We start from the raw sequence: 17,125 nt of genomic DNA, 5'->3' as shown, positions 1-17,125 counted from the left end.
GTGGAACATAGACCTGGGAGTAACCATGCCAATGAAGATGGACTCTCCAGATATTTCCACTTAGAACATGAAGACTTGGTCAAGGTTAGTTTAATGTCCCTGCTTCCTATGGTTACCCCCACTTTTTGCTGTGCTTCACTGGTTTTTCCACTTTAGTATGGCTGTGGCCCTGCTGATCAGGCCCACAGCCTAGTTGTACTCTCTCTAAATTGATACCATGTACTTTAGTACATACCAGATTGGTTACTGGGTCACCCTTGTGAGCTCTGTATAGTGTACCCTAGGTACCCAGGGCATAGGTGCACCCTAGGCCTACCAGGAGCTGCAGCATGTATTGTTCCACCCCTGGTTAGCCTTCCAAACTGACACCACAGGTCTGCACCTGCAGCCTGGGTAAGGTGGTGTAATCACCCCTTACTGGGATATAGTATACCTATACCCATATATATATATATTCACTGAAAAAACCATAGGTTATAGACCATATATAGTTAGGAATTAGCATTTACAAAACCTTGAAAATTCACTGAAAAAAACATTGGTTATAGACCATATATAGTTATGGATTAGCATTTACAAAACCTTAATTTACTCGCACAAAACCATTGAAATTCGCATATATAGTTAGTTGCACTAACTATATATCGCGCACCCGCAATCCACTGCTGATGATGTCACATATTACATCATTCATAACATGGTCAGTGACATCACTGATGACATCACTGATGACAACACCCAGTGACTGTATGTTTCTGTAAAGTTAAAATATGTCTTACATATTGAAGAATGAGTGGATGTATAAGTGTCTGGATGAAGGATTTAGTAGGTGCATGACTGACTGTATGAGTGAGTGATTAAATGTGTCTCACTGAGTGCATGGGTTAGTGACTAAACTGTCTTAATTTGTGCATTATTATGTCTGTTGTTCTGTAAACTGCTGCATGTGTTAATCAGTAGCTATATGAGTAAGGTTTGTGGACCTGACTGTTTTTTTCAGTGAATTTCAATGGTTTTTTAATAGCAAATATGAAAAGCTTTAAAATGTCAAGTACGTGATAGATAAAAACATTTTCGTGTTTATGCACGCTGCACGCTGATGTGCTTTGAACGCTGCCCCCCCCTCTTTTCTTTAAGGAGTATTCTCTCTTTGCAGATAGTGAAGGGTAGGTAACGCAGGCCTTTGCCCCCGTTGTAATCCGTCGTGCCTGCTTCTCTATCCATTTCATTGATTGTTATCCAAGCATTTACTGTTTTAGAATTGGTTCTCTTTGGTTCATTCTCTATTTACAAACAAGCACAGAGTCGCAATACTCTGTTTAGTCTTTGCAGATAGTGAAAAATCGTTTAAAAAAACAAAAGGAATCGAGCAAAATCAGTAGGCCACTAATGGGATCTCTTTTTGACCTTGCTAAAATAGAAACATTAGGAACAACCCCTCATGAGAAATACGAAACTAGTGACATGAACTGAGCTCGACACCATGATGGCTGCAAGACAGCTCGGCTCCGCCACCCACCCCGCCCAAAATAACGACAAACCCTATGCAAATATTATAAATATATACAACACACCAGCAAAGTAACAGGGTAAAACGTTTTATTAAATAACTATTTACATGGCAGCCTGCTGCAACATCCATCACTATTCCTGTCGAGGTAGCATAGCTGGCGGCCTAGGGGTGGAGGACCGTTGTGCAAATTGCCCGGGGACGACACCTTGCGCCAAGACTCGTCCCCAGTACATCCAGAGCTGATGTCCGACAAGTTGTGTGTGAGGATGCCTTGCTGATGCCGCCACCCCCACCACCACCTTTTTGTTGCCTGATCCGGCTAGCTCAATCGATCGAGCATGAGACTCATGCACTCTGATCTCCTTGGCCTCAGTCAAGCATCAATAGTAACATTTTCATACGTGAGTGTAGGTTCATGGTTTTCCATCCACAGACTAAAAGCCTGGAGTGGGAGTGAAATAACCATAACTAGGTAACAAGGAAGGCAGACGCTGTGGGAAGGACTCTGGATATGGTATGTTCCTTGGTCCCTGAGTTACTTCGATGTCACTGCCTTGCACAAATGGCATAAGTCCTGGATGTTGGGTGCCATAGTTGAGGGTTCTGAGCAGCGCTTGTAACACTGTCTGAAGTTTATTTGCACCTGCTGCAGCTTCACTATTCTCAAAGTAAGTGGGGGCTGTTTGTGGACCTGACTGCATTGGAAATCAATGTGATGCGGTGCCTCCCTGAACCGCTTGACGGAGGCCCCCGAGGGGCGGTGTGATGGCGCCGACCCCCTCCCCAAGTCTTGTTGCCCTGGTGTGGCCTGAGATCGCCCCCGACATAGGCGGCCGGCTCCCGGGGTCAAGCGGAACTTTTTGCCTTTTGGTGACTCTTCCATTCTGAACATTGTCCCACAATCCGTTTGACCTGAAGACACGTCCTGCGGTGCCCTAGTCCGACCATCACATATTCCTGTGCCAGGAGACGGCGTGGGATGCACTAGAAGGGAGAGGCGGCGCGAACGAGCCTCCCCCACCTCCCCAGGTGGAGGTTTCTCAGGTACACCCCAGCACTTCACGCAACCAGCTGAGTTGCGCCCGCTCTTGCGGCTACAGCGTCTCGCCCACCATCCACTTGAATTGCGCCCACTCTTGCGGTGCAGCGATAGGCGGCTGCAACAGGACTCTCAAAATGGCGGCCGGCTCTTCGGATTTAGGCCTAGTCCACTAAAATGGCCCTGGGACACCTTGGAACTCGGACGCTTGACTGCTAGGGCATGGACCCCATTCCCAAAAGCGTCCCCTCAGCCTTGAAGATTTTACAAAAGTCACCGGGGCCCCCGACTCCCGCAGACTTCCGGTGGCGAGCGACTGCCATGATTGCTCGCGGAATGGCCACGACGTAGCCACGGGGTGCTCTCATGCTGACGCCAGCTTCAACCTGAAACATCCAGAAACACTGTAGACTACCAATTCGATCAGTTCCGGTGGAGCCCCAAAGTGACCCGGTAGAGAAGAACTTGCGCTCCCCTCTTTGACTGATTGTTCTTGTTGCCTGTCCCTTCTCTTGTCATTTAACAGAACTTTTTGGACTGCTGAAAGGGGTTGTATTCCGACCGCTGGTTGGTGGAGACATTTTGACTATATTCTGGACCTGCGTTGTCGCGTAATGCGTCATATGACGCGCCGCGTTAGCGCACCCGGAAGTGCTCCGGTGCGCAAGGCGCAGCTTCCCGGAAACGATCCAGAGCGTGGCGCGCGGCGCGCAGCGCGTAACGTAAGCATAACAGGTCATGTGACTTGTTAATAAAACTTTTCATTGGTTCATTTTACTTTTGTTATTCTAATGATGAAAGGCTTGGTCATATGACCTAAAAATAACGCTTTTCATTGCTTTCGAACATTTTTTTTTTTCCCAAATGATGAAAGCCCCACCTTTTTTTTTCTCGCTCTGACTTGTAAAGCAAAGGACCCAGATGCATTTACAGTTTATCACTAACAATGTTCCAGGCTAATGTATTTTCCCGGGAAATTTACAACTGTCCTGCAAGTAAAATATTCCTTTTTCGAGAAAAAGGGCGTTTCTTCGTCCCATGAGGGAGCCGTTGAGCAAAAGAGGCTCGGCCTGCTGTCTTAGTCGCTGATAGGCATGAATATCGGATTCTTATCGATCACTTTATGTTGCAGGAGTAGAAAACACAACAGCCCTTGACCATTTATCTTTACTGCGTTCCTGCGTATTATACCTTTTAACCGTCATGTAATTGGACTGCTTTATTTCACTTGCCTTTTACTAATTTGAAAACAGTGGCTATTATTCAAAACTTTACCAATGTAGGTACTACTACCATGTTTTTTTTAAAAAACCTTTATTGTGAAAATGTCAGTATACAAATACGGGCCTATAACCACGTAGGCTGGCCACGGAGCAAACTGGAATCGTATATGATGAGGGAACATTTACACTGTAGAAGAACGTAACGGGCGACCCATTAGATTGCAAGAACTAAGGTGTCTAACATTTGCGGAATCGGTGGACGTACATTTTATAATTAAAGTACGACAGGGCCAGTTACAATAAAATTATCTAGATATACATTTGCGGGCAAGTACCATGGGTGACGTTAATTCGAACTTTCAATAGTACAGTAATCAATAACACATCAGAACTTAATATCAATAGGGATGTCAAAATGTTCAATCAATTCTCGTTCCCGCCCGCCATGTGCTTCAAAACTGCATACGTATCTCGTGATATCAAGGTTGGGCAACCAGTACACAACAAGGAGTTACGAGTCCCATTTATACCGGCGCCATTTTGGGCGAGGCCGGGCAGGTCCAGGATATAGTCAAAATGTCTCCACCAACCAGCGGTCGGACCAGAACCATTTTCGGCAGTCCAAAAAGTTCCGTTAAATGACAACAGAAGAAATAGGCAACAAGAACAATCAGTCAAAAGAGGGGACGCTTTCGTGAATGGGGCCCATGCCCTAGCAGGCAAGCGTCCGAGTTCCAAGGTGTCCCAGAGCCATTTTAGTGGACCAAGCCCAAATCCAAAGAGCTGGCCGTTATTTTGAGAGTCTTGTTGCAGCCGGCTATCGCTGCACCACAAGAGTGGGCGCAATTCAGCTGGATGGCGGGTGAGTCACTGTACCGCAAAAGCGGGCGGAACTCAGCTGAAAGGCGAGTGAAACGCTAAGAGGCACCCCACTGCAGATGAGGTGCCTCCACCTGGGGAGGAGGGAGAGGCCCGTTTGCGCTGCCTCCCCCCCCCCCGGCACCCCACGCCGTCTTTCGGCGCAGCATTGTAGGATGGCCACACCAGTGAAACTGGCTGGACACCACCTCGGTGCCATCCGGATCTCGGCGCGTTCGAGTCACTGTACCGCAAGAGCGGGAGAAACTCAGCTGGATGGCGGGCGAGACGCTGTACCGCAAGAGCGGGCGAAACTCAGCTGGATGGCGGGCGAGACGCTGTACCGCAAGAGCGGGCGGAACTCAGCTGGATGGAGGGTGAGACACTGTGCCGCAAGAGCGGGCAGAACTCTGCTGGAAGACGAGTGAAACGCTAAGAGGCGCCCCACTGCAGATGAGGTGCCTTCACCTGGGGAGGCGGAAGAGGTCTGTTTACGCCGCCTCTCCCCCCCCCCCCCGGGCACCCCACGCCGTCTTTCGGCGCAGCATTGTAGGATGGCCACACCAGTGAAACTTGCTGGACACCACCTCGGTGCCATCCGGATCTCGGCGCGTTGTGCTGCCTTCGGCCTATTCGCACATCGGTCCGCTACTGATGCCGCCTCACAGGCCAACTGATTTTGTAGGCTTTTTATAGCCCAAAGCCGCATAACAGGTCATGTGACTTGTTTATAAAACTTTTCATTGGTTTATTTTACTTTTGGTTTACTAATGATGAAATGCTTGATCATATGACCTAAAAATAACACTTTTCATTGGATTAAAACATTTTTTTTTCCCAAACGATGAAAGCCCCACCTTTTTTTTTCTCACTCGGCAATCCAAAAAGGTTCCGTTAGATGACAACAGAGGGGACAGGCAACAAGAACCATCACTCAAAAAAGGGGAGGGCAAGTTCTTCCCTACCGGGTCACATTGGGGCTCCACCGGAACTCATCGAATTGATAGTCTACAGTGTTTCTGGATGTTTCAGACTGAAGCTGGCGTCAGCATGAGAGCACCACCATCTCGTAGCTCCGTCGTGGCCATTCCGCAAGCAATCATGGCAGCCGCTCCCCACCGGAAGCCTGCGGGAGTCGGGGGCCCCCAAGACTTTTGTAGAATCTTCAAGGCTGAGGGGACGCTTTAGAGAATGGGGCCCAAGCCCTAGCAGACAAGCGTCCGAGTTCCAAGGTGTCCCAGGGCCATTTTAGTGGACCAGGCCCAAATCAGAAGAGCCGGCCGCCATTTTAAGAGTCCTGTGGCAGCCGCCTATCGCTGCACCGCAAGAGTGGGCGCAACTCAACTAGATGGTGAGCGAGACGCTGTAGCCGCAAGAGCGGGCGGTAAAACAGCTGAATGGCGGATGAGGCACAGTGTAGCAAAAGCGGGCGGAATGGCAACTGAAACGGTAAAGGGGCGCCCCACTACAGCAGACGAGCCTCCACCACTCCGCCGCCTCCCCCCCTACCCCCTCCCCCCCCCCGGGGCGCCCCACGCCGTTTTTCGGCGCAGCATTGTAGGATGCCAAGACCAGTGCGGAAAGTAAAGGACATCACCTGGGTGCCGTCCAGATCTCAGCGCGTTGTGCTGCCTTCGGACTATTCGCACAACAGACCGCTACTGACCATTGTTGCTTCTGTTTAAATTTTTTTTTAACGTGTTTACTGTTTCTGGTGCTTTGTATATATTTATAAGTTATTAAAGTGTTATAATCCTACTACTTTGTTGGAGTGCTATATATTTTTAATGTGACACATAATTGTGAAGACTTTGATGTACAAAAAGGCATCCCTGGAATCTTCCTTTTCAGGCTCGGTCCCACACACCCTCACAGAGAGAATCCCCTCCCCAATCACAATACAGGATCGTTATCAGATAGTAGGAACGAGTGTGGTGTGACGGATCTCATCGGGTGGGGGCCTTGATCTACTGTAACTCCTTTGAAGAGGGGTGATTATTTACAGTTGAGGCCATAAACTACATCCGCAGGGCTAGGTGATAGCCTGGGACCGGCCTGGACAATCAGACACAAAGGAAGAGGAATTTCAGAGGGTGCGGTAGTGAATAGGGTGAAAGGGTGGTGTCGGGCGGGCACAGGGTGTGATTCTCAGGGAAGAGCAGCGCAGATGGGGAGAGGTTTATGGCCCATGCATAAGAGAGAGCCCGGGGGTGACCAGTGCGTGGGGGAGATGCTTGCGAGGGTGGGAAGCCATGCTGAGGATCGGCGGCGTGCAGAGAGTGGGTCTGGTCAAGGCATCTAAAATGGCTGCCGTGCAAAAGTGTGGCATTGGAAAAAAAGCAAGATGGCGCAGACAATGTTTATCAATACGGATTAATTTATAACAATTATTTTTAACAATATATTTACTCGCAGTGTCAAAATGGCGGTCAACACTTCCTGATTTCCTTCGAATCAAACGTTAACAGACGTCACGCAGCAAAAAAAAACGCTCACGCGCAGCCGCTGGAAGACAAGTATCAACATACATGAGCATCCTCAGCCACCCTCAGAAAACATAGGGGGTCAGGATACGTCTCCCGTACCCCCTTATACCCATTTCTCACATTGTTTTTCCTCCATCTTGTAATTTAATTAAAAAGAAACACAAAATGGCGAATTCCCGTTTCGCGTCCCGATTCGCTACCTGGTTCGCGAACCGGAAAGCGCTTCTACCGCAAAAAATCAATTTTTTTTTATTTGCCCCACGGGACCCTTTAATAACCCCAACATCATTCCTAGGGGGTCAAGAAGGGTCTACCTTGTCCCCTTTCATTAAATTCCCCCTTCGTTTTTCTCCTCTTCTTGTCTCTCGATCCTACCGAGAGACAAGATGGCGGCCGCACCGGACTGTTTAGAATGTTGACAGACACCGGAGAGCCAATCAGCTTCGCTTCGCAAAGCTCCGTTACGCGAAAAGTTCGCGAACCGGAGCGCTACCCGGGACGCTGTCACAGATATATCTGTTTTTTAAAACGTTAATTTCTCAAAATCGACTGGAGCACATATATTGAGACCCAGCAAAGGCACATCGGGCTAACAGTCCCTACAATTTTGCCAAGTTTCGTGCAAATCCATTCAGCAGTTCGAGCTAAAAGTGAGGCCAAACGCCCTATGGAAAACTCAATGTTAAAAACGCGTTTTGGGACTCCCCTTTTTTCTCGGCCCCCCCTTGACGTAACCCCCCCAAATTGTCTGGGGCTGCTCAGAAACAAAATGTGCCATTTTCCTGAAAATTTCAGCCGATTCCGTCCACAAACGCCAAAGTTATTAGACATAGAATTTTCAAAAGTCCCATAGAGAAAAAATCCTAACTATATATACCTACTGGCGACCGCCAGTAGGTAATATATAAACACATGTTAACCTATAAGTCACTCCTATGGCAGGCCTTGACAATCCTGGAGGCAGAGAGCTTGGTTTTGTGTGATAGGGTGCCCTAGCATAAGCTGAGCCTCTCTGCAGCTGTCGGAACCACCTCCTTATAGCTGTTCTATGATATAGCCATACCATATACTCTTAAGTGCATTATAATCCTCGCAGTTAATGCTAACTTTGGTTTGGCATTATCAAAACATGTCGTGTAAGGTGTTAAACACTTTGGAATATTACCCCCCCCCCCCCCCCCCCCCAACCAGTTCTGGCAGAGGGGGGTAGCATTCCACCCTTCTAGAGGGAGAAGACATGTGGTTACTGGTTTACCCGGTCAAAGTTAAACAGAACTGAGGCATCAGAAAATGGATGCTGCAGCCACAGACACAAGTCTGCCCTCCTGCTGCTGGATGAAACTCTGGCAGGGTAGGCCTGGACAATAGGTTTCCTGACCAGGGAGGTGCTGGCACCTCCCCAGTCAGGCTTTAGTTTATTGGGGCAGGGTGGGTTGCATTCAGTGAATGCTTTTCAGACACTGCCTGGGGCACACAAGGTGCTCCATGCATTTCCCAGTTCAAACCGGTTGCTGGGGCGCTCAACCCCAGCTCTGGCGCGAAACTGGACAAAGGGGAAGGTGTGTAACCACTCCTTCCCCAGGTCCACCCATAGGTGGGACCTTAGAGTTAGTCCAACCCCTAAACTTCCAGTATAGAACCTCAGTCACTAGGACTTCAGATTACCCTGGACGAAAATCTGCAACATATATCTTGGACCTTCGACATTCCATATTGACTGGAAGACGGAAGAAATCTCCCTTGTGTTCAAGGAGTGACCACCCTGTTCAAACAGGCACCAACTGCATCCTTGCCAGTCTGCATTTTTGAGGCTCCCACCGGATCCTGAAAAATCTGCGACACAAGACTCAGACTTCCAGCTGACCCGAGATCCCAGCAAAGCTAAGATCCATAGCGGACACGAGAGACATGGGACCGGAACTCTTGGACATCCTGCATTTTGCAAACTGCACCTACTTCCCGAGGTGTCCCGAAGTTGTGCATTGGGGTGTTTGAAGCCCCAGCCCCGAGCACCATTTGCACCAAAGCTCAGAGTCCCACACTCCACGAGTGTACCGTGGGCCCGCTTTGTGCATTTCAGCTCGACACGTCTTCGCGTTTCCTAATCCATTGGCTAGTGGGCCCCCACAAAGACTTTCCTTTGATTTACTTTGCGATCCTGGTTGCTCCAGGCTTGCTCCGACTTCCCTGCAAAGGAGAAGTTCCCCAGACCTTGCTGGTCTGCACCGAAGCCAATCTCGACATCCAGCGTGTTTTGCGTTTGCTAAGGCTTGTTGGGTCCAATCCGGATACCGACACCGCAGTCAACAAGATCCTTCATGGAACAGCTCGAATCCAGCTCCTGGCATCATCGACCCTCCTGGACCATGTGGCTGAAGAGACAAACTTCACTTCTTTTCCTGAAATCACCCGACATTGCCTGGCATCTTCCTGTCACCATCCTGGTCACTGGCAAGTGACCCAGACTCTGTCCCTTCTGCTTTCAGGTTCTTCAGATCTTTGATCCACCCTTGGATCCACCCGGACACTTTTCTTCTGGTCGCCTGAAGCATTTCTTCGCAGCTCTCCATTGGAATCAACAACGAAACCCGACACGAATAGACACCTATGCACCCGGCTTCTATAGGTGAGGTAACACGAGTACTCCGGTGCTCCAGTGGGTATTGACTCTTCATGCGTCCTAGTCTAAAAGGGCTTCATCGTAGTTAACCTCCTTGTGCCCTTAATCTTTAAAACTGTACTTTGTTTGTTCTCCATGGAAAGTCAATGGTAACCCGCTGCTGTGTTTAGACACTGCACGCGTCTCCCGTGGGCCTCCTACATCCTAACCTTTGGTTGTTCCTTGAAGCCCCAGCAATTTCACAGGCCCTAGGCCTCCTTTCTATTCCACACATGGTTCTTATACCATTATTTTAGTATATGGTTTGTGAGGCCCCTAGGGCAAAACTTATAATGTGCAGCTTATCGTATGCTAATCAAGTTCCTTGTTTTGTACTTTTACCTCTGACATCATAAAGAGTTCAGAGGGTTGTGTTTAGATTAAATACATATATATTTGATATATACCTTGTGTGGTGTGCTTACATTTGGTACTCAATAGATTATAAATGGTAAAACAACTTGCTTAACTTGCCTCTAAGTCTTAGTCTGAAGGTTGCTCTCCACAGCTACCACTATGATAGCTTTCTATAAGGTTGACTTTACAACCTACCATCAATAAGGGTTGTTTGGACTGGTGCAAGGTGTCTCACTAGAATAGTGGACATCATATACCAGGCCAACATCTCACAGTATGTTGATATGATGCTACTAAATCATGCTGTACATTTAAAAACCTCAATAAAAAGAGTTTGCAAAAAATGTCACAAACAAACAAGCAGTACATTGATAGAAGAAAACGTCCTCCTACTTACTGACTTCCCAGACTGCTAATTATCCATCCTCTGAGTAGCAACATGCAAACAGCCCTGGGGTGATCGCTGTTCTTCAAACATCGTGTCTACCTTTTTAGCAACCCAGGGGAAAGCTTTGTGTAAACGTTTTAAACTCAGAAATCCTAATGTCAATATTTTCCATCTCTGTGGTCCAAAAATGTGCATAGTAGATGTGTTTTGCTTTCTTAATTCATAAATTATCGTAGCAAGATATAACATCTTTAGAACATTGCTTGAGTTCCTTAGATCATGTTAAATAAGGAAATGTCTTTTTTGCAGATACAAAGTTCCACTGTTTCCAACTGAACTTCCTCCTATGGTTGCAGTGAAGAGACCTTGTGATCCGAAATGGAAACCAGCAATGCATGAATATCCTACAGGTAGTGAATTTAAAGATTTGCTTCCTCTAAAAAGTTCCAATTTGAAAGAATTGTATCAACGTGGACTCAGACATGCAAATGAGAGTAGTAAAATGGATAATGTTCCGGTGGACATGATTACAATAAATAGAAACAGTGTGAAACGTCTCAAACCTCAGATAACAAAGCGTACTGAAGATGTCTTTGAAAACATTTGTAAAAACATCATAAAAGAGCTAAAGTACTCATTTTCCTTAGTCAGCGATTTTTCAGAAGACTGTTTTACTTTAATCAAAAAACATCAACTTAATGAGTCCACACCTGAAGTGAATTCACCCCTTGAAATGAGTGAAAAAGATATCTCAAAACTTGAAGTGTGTTACGTTTCTAAAGATGTTACAGAAAATCTATTTGTTAAGCTAGAGTCTACAGTTGTGGACACGGGTACTGCTTCCACGTCACAGCAAGGCCACAAAAGCAAAGGGGCATTTAACATTTCAGGCAAAGAACAAATCTGCAAACAGCCAAAACAATTGTTTCTTTTTAACAGACAACAACCAACTGTTACGTTTGTATCTCAAATCACGGAAGAACTAATCCACACTGTCTCCAACAAACTGGAAGCCTTTGCTGTTTCCAAGCAAACGTGTTTTAATATAACTCAAATGACTGACATTAGACATCCACAAACATCAATTTTCAATGGACAAATTGGTAGCACAACTAGGAATATAGTCCGGGAAGTGACAAATATGATCGCTTGTAAAAGAATAACACAGCCCGATGATCAATGGGTAACCCCAGCACTTGAGAGAGAGGAGATGAAACAAAATGCATTGAATACGAGTAGTGAAAGAGCCAATCTGTTCAACTGTATAGCAGATATTTTGAAAAGTATATTAGGAAGCATTTTAAAAGAACTGGACCAGGACAATAATTCAAAAACAACTAAGCAGAAAATGTTCCCGTTGCATGAAAGACAAATTCTGCTTGGACTCGTTACCACTATTTTAAATGACATAAATGCATTGGGCAGCGAAGGTGTTTTACAAACAGTGCACTCTGAGGCCGCAGGAAAGGAAATACTATTGCAAGAGTTCTCAAGTGACCATCCTGTCCCTGTCATGATTACATCAAAACAAAACAAAATCATTCCCAGACAATCCGTCACAGATCAGTGTAATAAAATGGAAATCCCACCAGTTCATTCTGCTGGAACAGTAATTTCTTCAGATAGTGGACTCGAAGAATCCTCCACATCCATTCACATCTCTTCTACCTCAGGGACGGCTACGTCACAGAGCTCAGAAACTGAAATATCCGAGAGCAAAAGTCTGTGCGAAAACACATTACACGACATAGAAGTGATTGCAAGCAAAAAGAAAATTCGACCTTTAATAAAAGCCGTCGAATATTTTGTAAATGACACATTAGCAACGATAATGGCAGATAAACAGTTTCCTTATTCATCTTATTTTTCACCTGAGGATTGTCAAATTGCTTTGAGATGTCCACCGGAATCCATTCTGAGCAGCAAACACCCATTCGCTGCTGTGGATGTTTTGGCTTTTGTTCTGCATAACGTAGAGTCTGTCATCAAGTTGCTCAGCTTGGCTTTTGACTATAACCTCCATTCATGTGCTGCAACTTTGCCTACTATGCATTGTGCGCCTTTTATGGGACTGTGCGCCGATCTGAGGGTATACAAAGAAGGCATAGTTGATCAAATCCACGAAGTTCCAAATGAATGTGTATTACAACTTATGAACATTCTAAAGAAGATAGAAGATTGTCACAACAAAGATCCATTTGCCCATGACCTTAAGGGTAAATCCCCACTTCAAGTTGTAACACAGGTAACTATTTTAAAAGATGTTCATGAACTTATAGTACACATGATTTTAACTGATTTAATTGAGTTTCTGGAATTAAAATCTTTTGCAAACCATGAGGAAAACCAATGCAAAAATGTTTCCAAAAATAAAATTCCATCAAAGCACGCAAGAAAGCTTCAGGTTCCTGTTTCCAACAAAAACTTCTCAAAGGCAGATGTAACAAGATCACCAACGACATATGCAAAGCAAGATAAGTGTTCCTTATTAAACTCAAGTGGCAATTCAGGTGCTTCCATACAGAAGAAAGCTAACACATTATATTTGCGAACTAAGTTACGTAAATTTGCAATGGAGATTTTAAGTGCAATTTTAAATGCTATTCAAAAATCTGCAGTGGAGGAAAACCAAATAAAGGATTCAAATGTGATTACATCCACTCCTGAGAATGACACAATTAGAATAATTTGTAATTCACTTTTAAAAGCATCATCTGGTAAATCAGAGTACAAAGGAAAGGTTGAGGATTCTAGAGAGAAGTCTACAAAACCGGTTCCTAAACCTGCAAAAGGGAAACTTCGTCGATGTGTAGGTTTACCTTCTATTATTTCGTCAGAGATGGAACAAGTTGGAAAGGAAAGCCAACATGTTTCTCAGAATACTAATGGCCTTGCTAAGATGTTAAAAAGAAGGTCACAGATCCTGTCCGAGAATAAAATGAAAACTAAAAATCCTCGTCTCTTGCTGGAAAGGGTCTCAAAACTAAGTGAGCACGATGGTGTTGTGTGTATAAACAAGATGTGCCCAATAGTGAAGGCAGCCAAAGCGGTGGTAGTGGACACCTTAACCGCCATATTGGCAGATGTTGAGTGCATTGCCTTTCTGAACAATAAAGAGGTTGTGTCCGTTGTACCGAAGTATCCGCTGAATACTCTCCTTCCCTTCTCAGACCCGAGTGTCACAAGGTTTTCCATTGATATCACAGAAACCATGCTCAAGATGCTCAGCGTGGCCTTCGAACAAGCAGGAGTATTCCACGACACCCCGAGCGGCCATTTTATGGGGCTGTGTGCAGACCTGTGGTTACTAAAAGAAGATGTCGGTTGTTTGACGTCTCTTGTAGATGTGGACATGCCATTTGTAAACTTATTTTCCAAGCCCCATCACAAGCAGGCCTCTCTCACGTCAGAAAAACAATCGGCATTGGTGAATACAATCAGTCAACATTTGATACGGGTGATTTCGAAGAAGTTCGCCAGTTTTATACAGGTGGATTTCAAGTCTGGCTTTGTATATAGAAGAGACGAAAAACAATCTGCCGCGAACTCACCTCTAGGAATGACTTTGGTGCTTAAATTGTATCCCTATGCACGGGGGGTTTCAGAGGCTATTTTTAACTTAATAAACGAAGCAATCGATGAAGAGCAACAAAAAGACCTGTCAAGTGGAATTAAACAACCAGGAAATAAATGGTCTCTTAAAAGAACATGTTATTCAGTAAAAGTAGCTTCCTCTACTGAGGTAAGCAGAGAAAATGTTGGTGCAGTCGAAATAATGTGTTCTGGCGATCAAAAGAAAACTTCCAGTGAAATTGATATTCCGAATGTGAATCAGTCTAAAACAGGTATTTCGTATAATTGGGAACAAGAGAAAAAAGAAGTAAACAAGAGGACTGCACAAAAGCAACTTGACCCACGCTACTCCACCTTCCAGAAATGCGATTCCAGCTCAGTGTTCAAGCAGCTTAAAAATATTGTGGAATTCGTTTTTGACAATGTTATAAAAAACAGCGAAGAAGAATCTAAAACTCCACAGCGTTGTCAAACCATAAAAACAGTCAAGCAAATCGTAATCGAAATTTTCCAAAATTATTTCGGCGACCTGCTGTTGCATCACAGTGATCATTCAAACGCAGACGGTCAGTCTTATGGGAGAGATGTTTCGGCTGCGGTTATACGGCTATGTAATGAAAATGCTGACAAGCTGGTTTCTCCCGCAGAAATGAAGTTTCTTGTCTATGATGTGATCAGAGTGGTGTTCCAGAAGCTGCACGTGGCTTTTTTATCCGCTACACAATTAAACAATGGGCAGTGTCTGGAAGAATACAACCATCCCATCCATGGCTCAGTTATTATAGAGCAGATAAACAGCCTATGTGAGCAGCCAAACAAAGGAGCTAATCATCCTTCTGTTAAACACCTGTTCAGAAAGGATATCAATGATAAAATGGGAAATAATTCAAATAACAAATCTCCAATGGCATTTCAAAGTGATATAAACAGAAACGTAAGCAGAGAAGTAATCAACAGACAATATTTAGAAGAATTTAAACACCCCGTTCATGGAACAGTTATTATTGAGCAGTTAAACAGCCTTTGTGAACAAACATGCCAAGGAAAAAAACAATCTCTTACTAAACCAAGGCTTAAATGGGAAATTAATAAAAAAGTGGTAAATAACTCAAATAATAAATTGAACCAGACATTTCAAAATTCTCAAAACAGAAATGATGAGCTAGAGCACCGTGTTTCTTCCCCTCTCTTTAATTTTGTGACTGATGTGTTGGAAACTGTCATAAACAAACTGGAGGCCTTTGCTGGGACGGAAATAGACTCCATTTTCTGTGCGGGTAACCAAAACACAAAGACTCAAACAAAAGCACCAGTTTTCAAAGCGAGTCAACAGGATTCTAATTCACTAAGCAAATATTGCGCACAAAATAATTCAGAATACTTTGTGGAGAAAGAAGCTAACTTTTCAGTGCCTCCATTTAAATTTGACAATCGCACTCCAGCTCAAAAAGGGAAATTAATGTCATGTCACCTGGCACGCACGAAATTAAAAGCAAATGCAAAAGATGCAGTTAGAGCCTTATTTAAAAGAATCAGAAAAGAAATCCATATCATGCCACACGTCAGGCTTCGTTCAAGGGAGAACACTGTTCTAGAGGCCATTGTAAATGCAATTTCGGAGCATGCTCAATACCAAGCTACAGATAAGGGGGCTGAATCGTTGAAGTCCAAAGTTCAACAAAACCATTTGCGTGAGAGTAACTTTAGCGAGGTCCCTGCTTGCAAAGAAAACTTTCGATTAAAGCCTAAAAACACTGCTCAGTATGCTTCAAATTACATTTATCAAAGAACAATGCCTGATATAAAGAACTCTGAACGTCTCTACACTCACAATCGTGATCACACTACATATGTGTCTGAATCACAGGGTTTGGAGTCAAGTCATCGAAACTCAGATGCCTTCAAGCCAAATGCTTTCATTTCGGAATCCTGTGCAAAATGTGTTTCCTCTGAGATGGAAGGGCGCGTGCAGGACAGCCCCTTCGGGGCAACGCGGATAGGTCGAGATACAAGATCCTCTCATTTGTCAAAAATGGGGGGTTTACCTCTTGTCAAAGAAAAATGTTTCCATGATGCTTGTTGTCAAAATCAAGGTCTAGGCGGTCCATCATCAACTGGCCAAGTATCAGCAGGTCTGAAGGTTTTACCAGCGTCATGTGCTTCATATCAATTAAAAGGGAAGCCAAAGGACCTTACAACTGCTTTTTATGAACCTCTTGGTAAAAAAAGAGATTCATTTCCCACGACTGATCACTCACGTTCACGTCCAAATATGTATGTGGGGAAAAGAGGAGGCTCAACATTGAAAGCCACAGGAAGAGACTTGGATCAGACAACACACCAGAAAGATTCGAAGAGGAACATAGTTTGTGAACAGAGTATTGCTGCAAAAAATAGATTAAACACTCTTTTAGAGATCATACCACCTTATAAAAAGGCTTCTACGGGTGGATTCTGTCAGAAAATTCACCAACATCAGCAAGCTGCTGAACAAACTCAGGTCAACAAGTACGGTTTAAGAGATGTAAATCATACTTCACAAATCATAAATGCAAAGTATAGATGACAGCTGTAACAATGTTGTAGCAACACAAAAATCTTTATTAGAGCTGGAAAATAAAATTGCCTATTCTAAAGAAAAGAACATTGAAGCTGGAGCCTGAAACTTTCTTTTAGTTTTTTTTTTGGTTAAAGTTGCAGAAGTGAATGAAATATTAATAATTTTATACACATACCAAAATGAATCTTAAAAAACATGCTGGATCATACAAAAACGTTTATAAAGCACCATAAATCCTGAGGTTTCTAAGCGCTTTCACATCCTGTGTCTGAGTTTAAGCCACTGGGTAGAGCTGGGTGTTCAGGTTGACCTTGAAAAGAGTCAGATTGATAATCAAATCTAAAATCCAACAGACGTCAGTTCTTTAGCTGTGCGCCTGGGCTTGAGTGTTTTGCCAACCAGTCTTTGGTTAAGACGGCAATTTATACTTAGATAGGCATCAATAATGTATTTGGGCAGTGCCAGTAAG

General features: G+C 44.6%; 1 protein-coding gene across 1 annotated transcript in view; it reads left to right on the top strand.

Moving 5' to 3' along the window:
• Positions 1 to 16,662, top strand: part of LOC147722868 (uncharacterized) — a 31,039-nt gene extending 14,377 nt beyond the window's left edge. Inside the window, exon 3 of the mRNA XM_086967403.1 lies at positions 10,833 to 16,662. Within this exon, the coding sequence (XP_086823529.1) occupies positions 10,833 to 16,662 (5,830 nt within the window). The remainder of the gene's footprint in view (positions 1 to 10,832) is intronic.
• The last annotated feature ends 463 nt before the right edge of the window (positions 16,663 to 17,125 follow it).

The sequence above is a fragment of the Lissotriton vulgaris genome, chromosome 4_1, assembly GCF_964263255.1.
Source record: "Lissotriton vulgaris chromosome 4_1, aLisVul1.2, whole genome shotgun sequence".
In the NCBI taxonomy this organism is placed as follows: domain Eukaryota; kingdom Metazoa; phylum Chordata; class Amphibia; order Caudata; family Salamandridae; genus Lissotriton; species Lissotriton vulgaris.
This window is presented reverse-complemented; position numbering and strand designations above follow the sequence as displayed.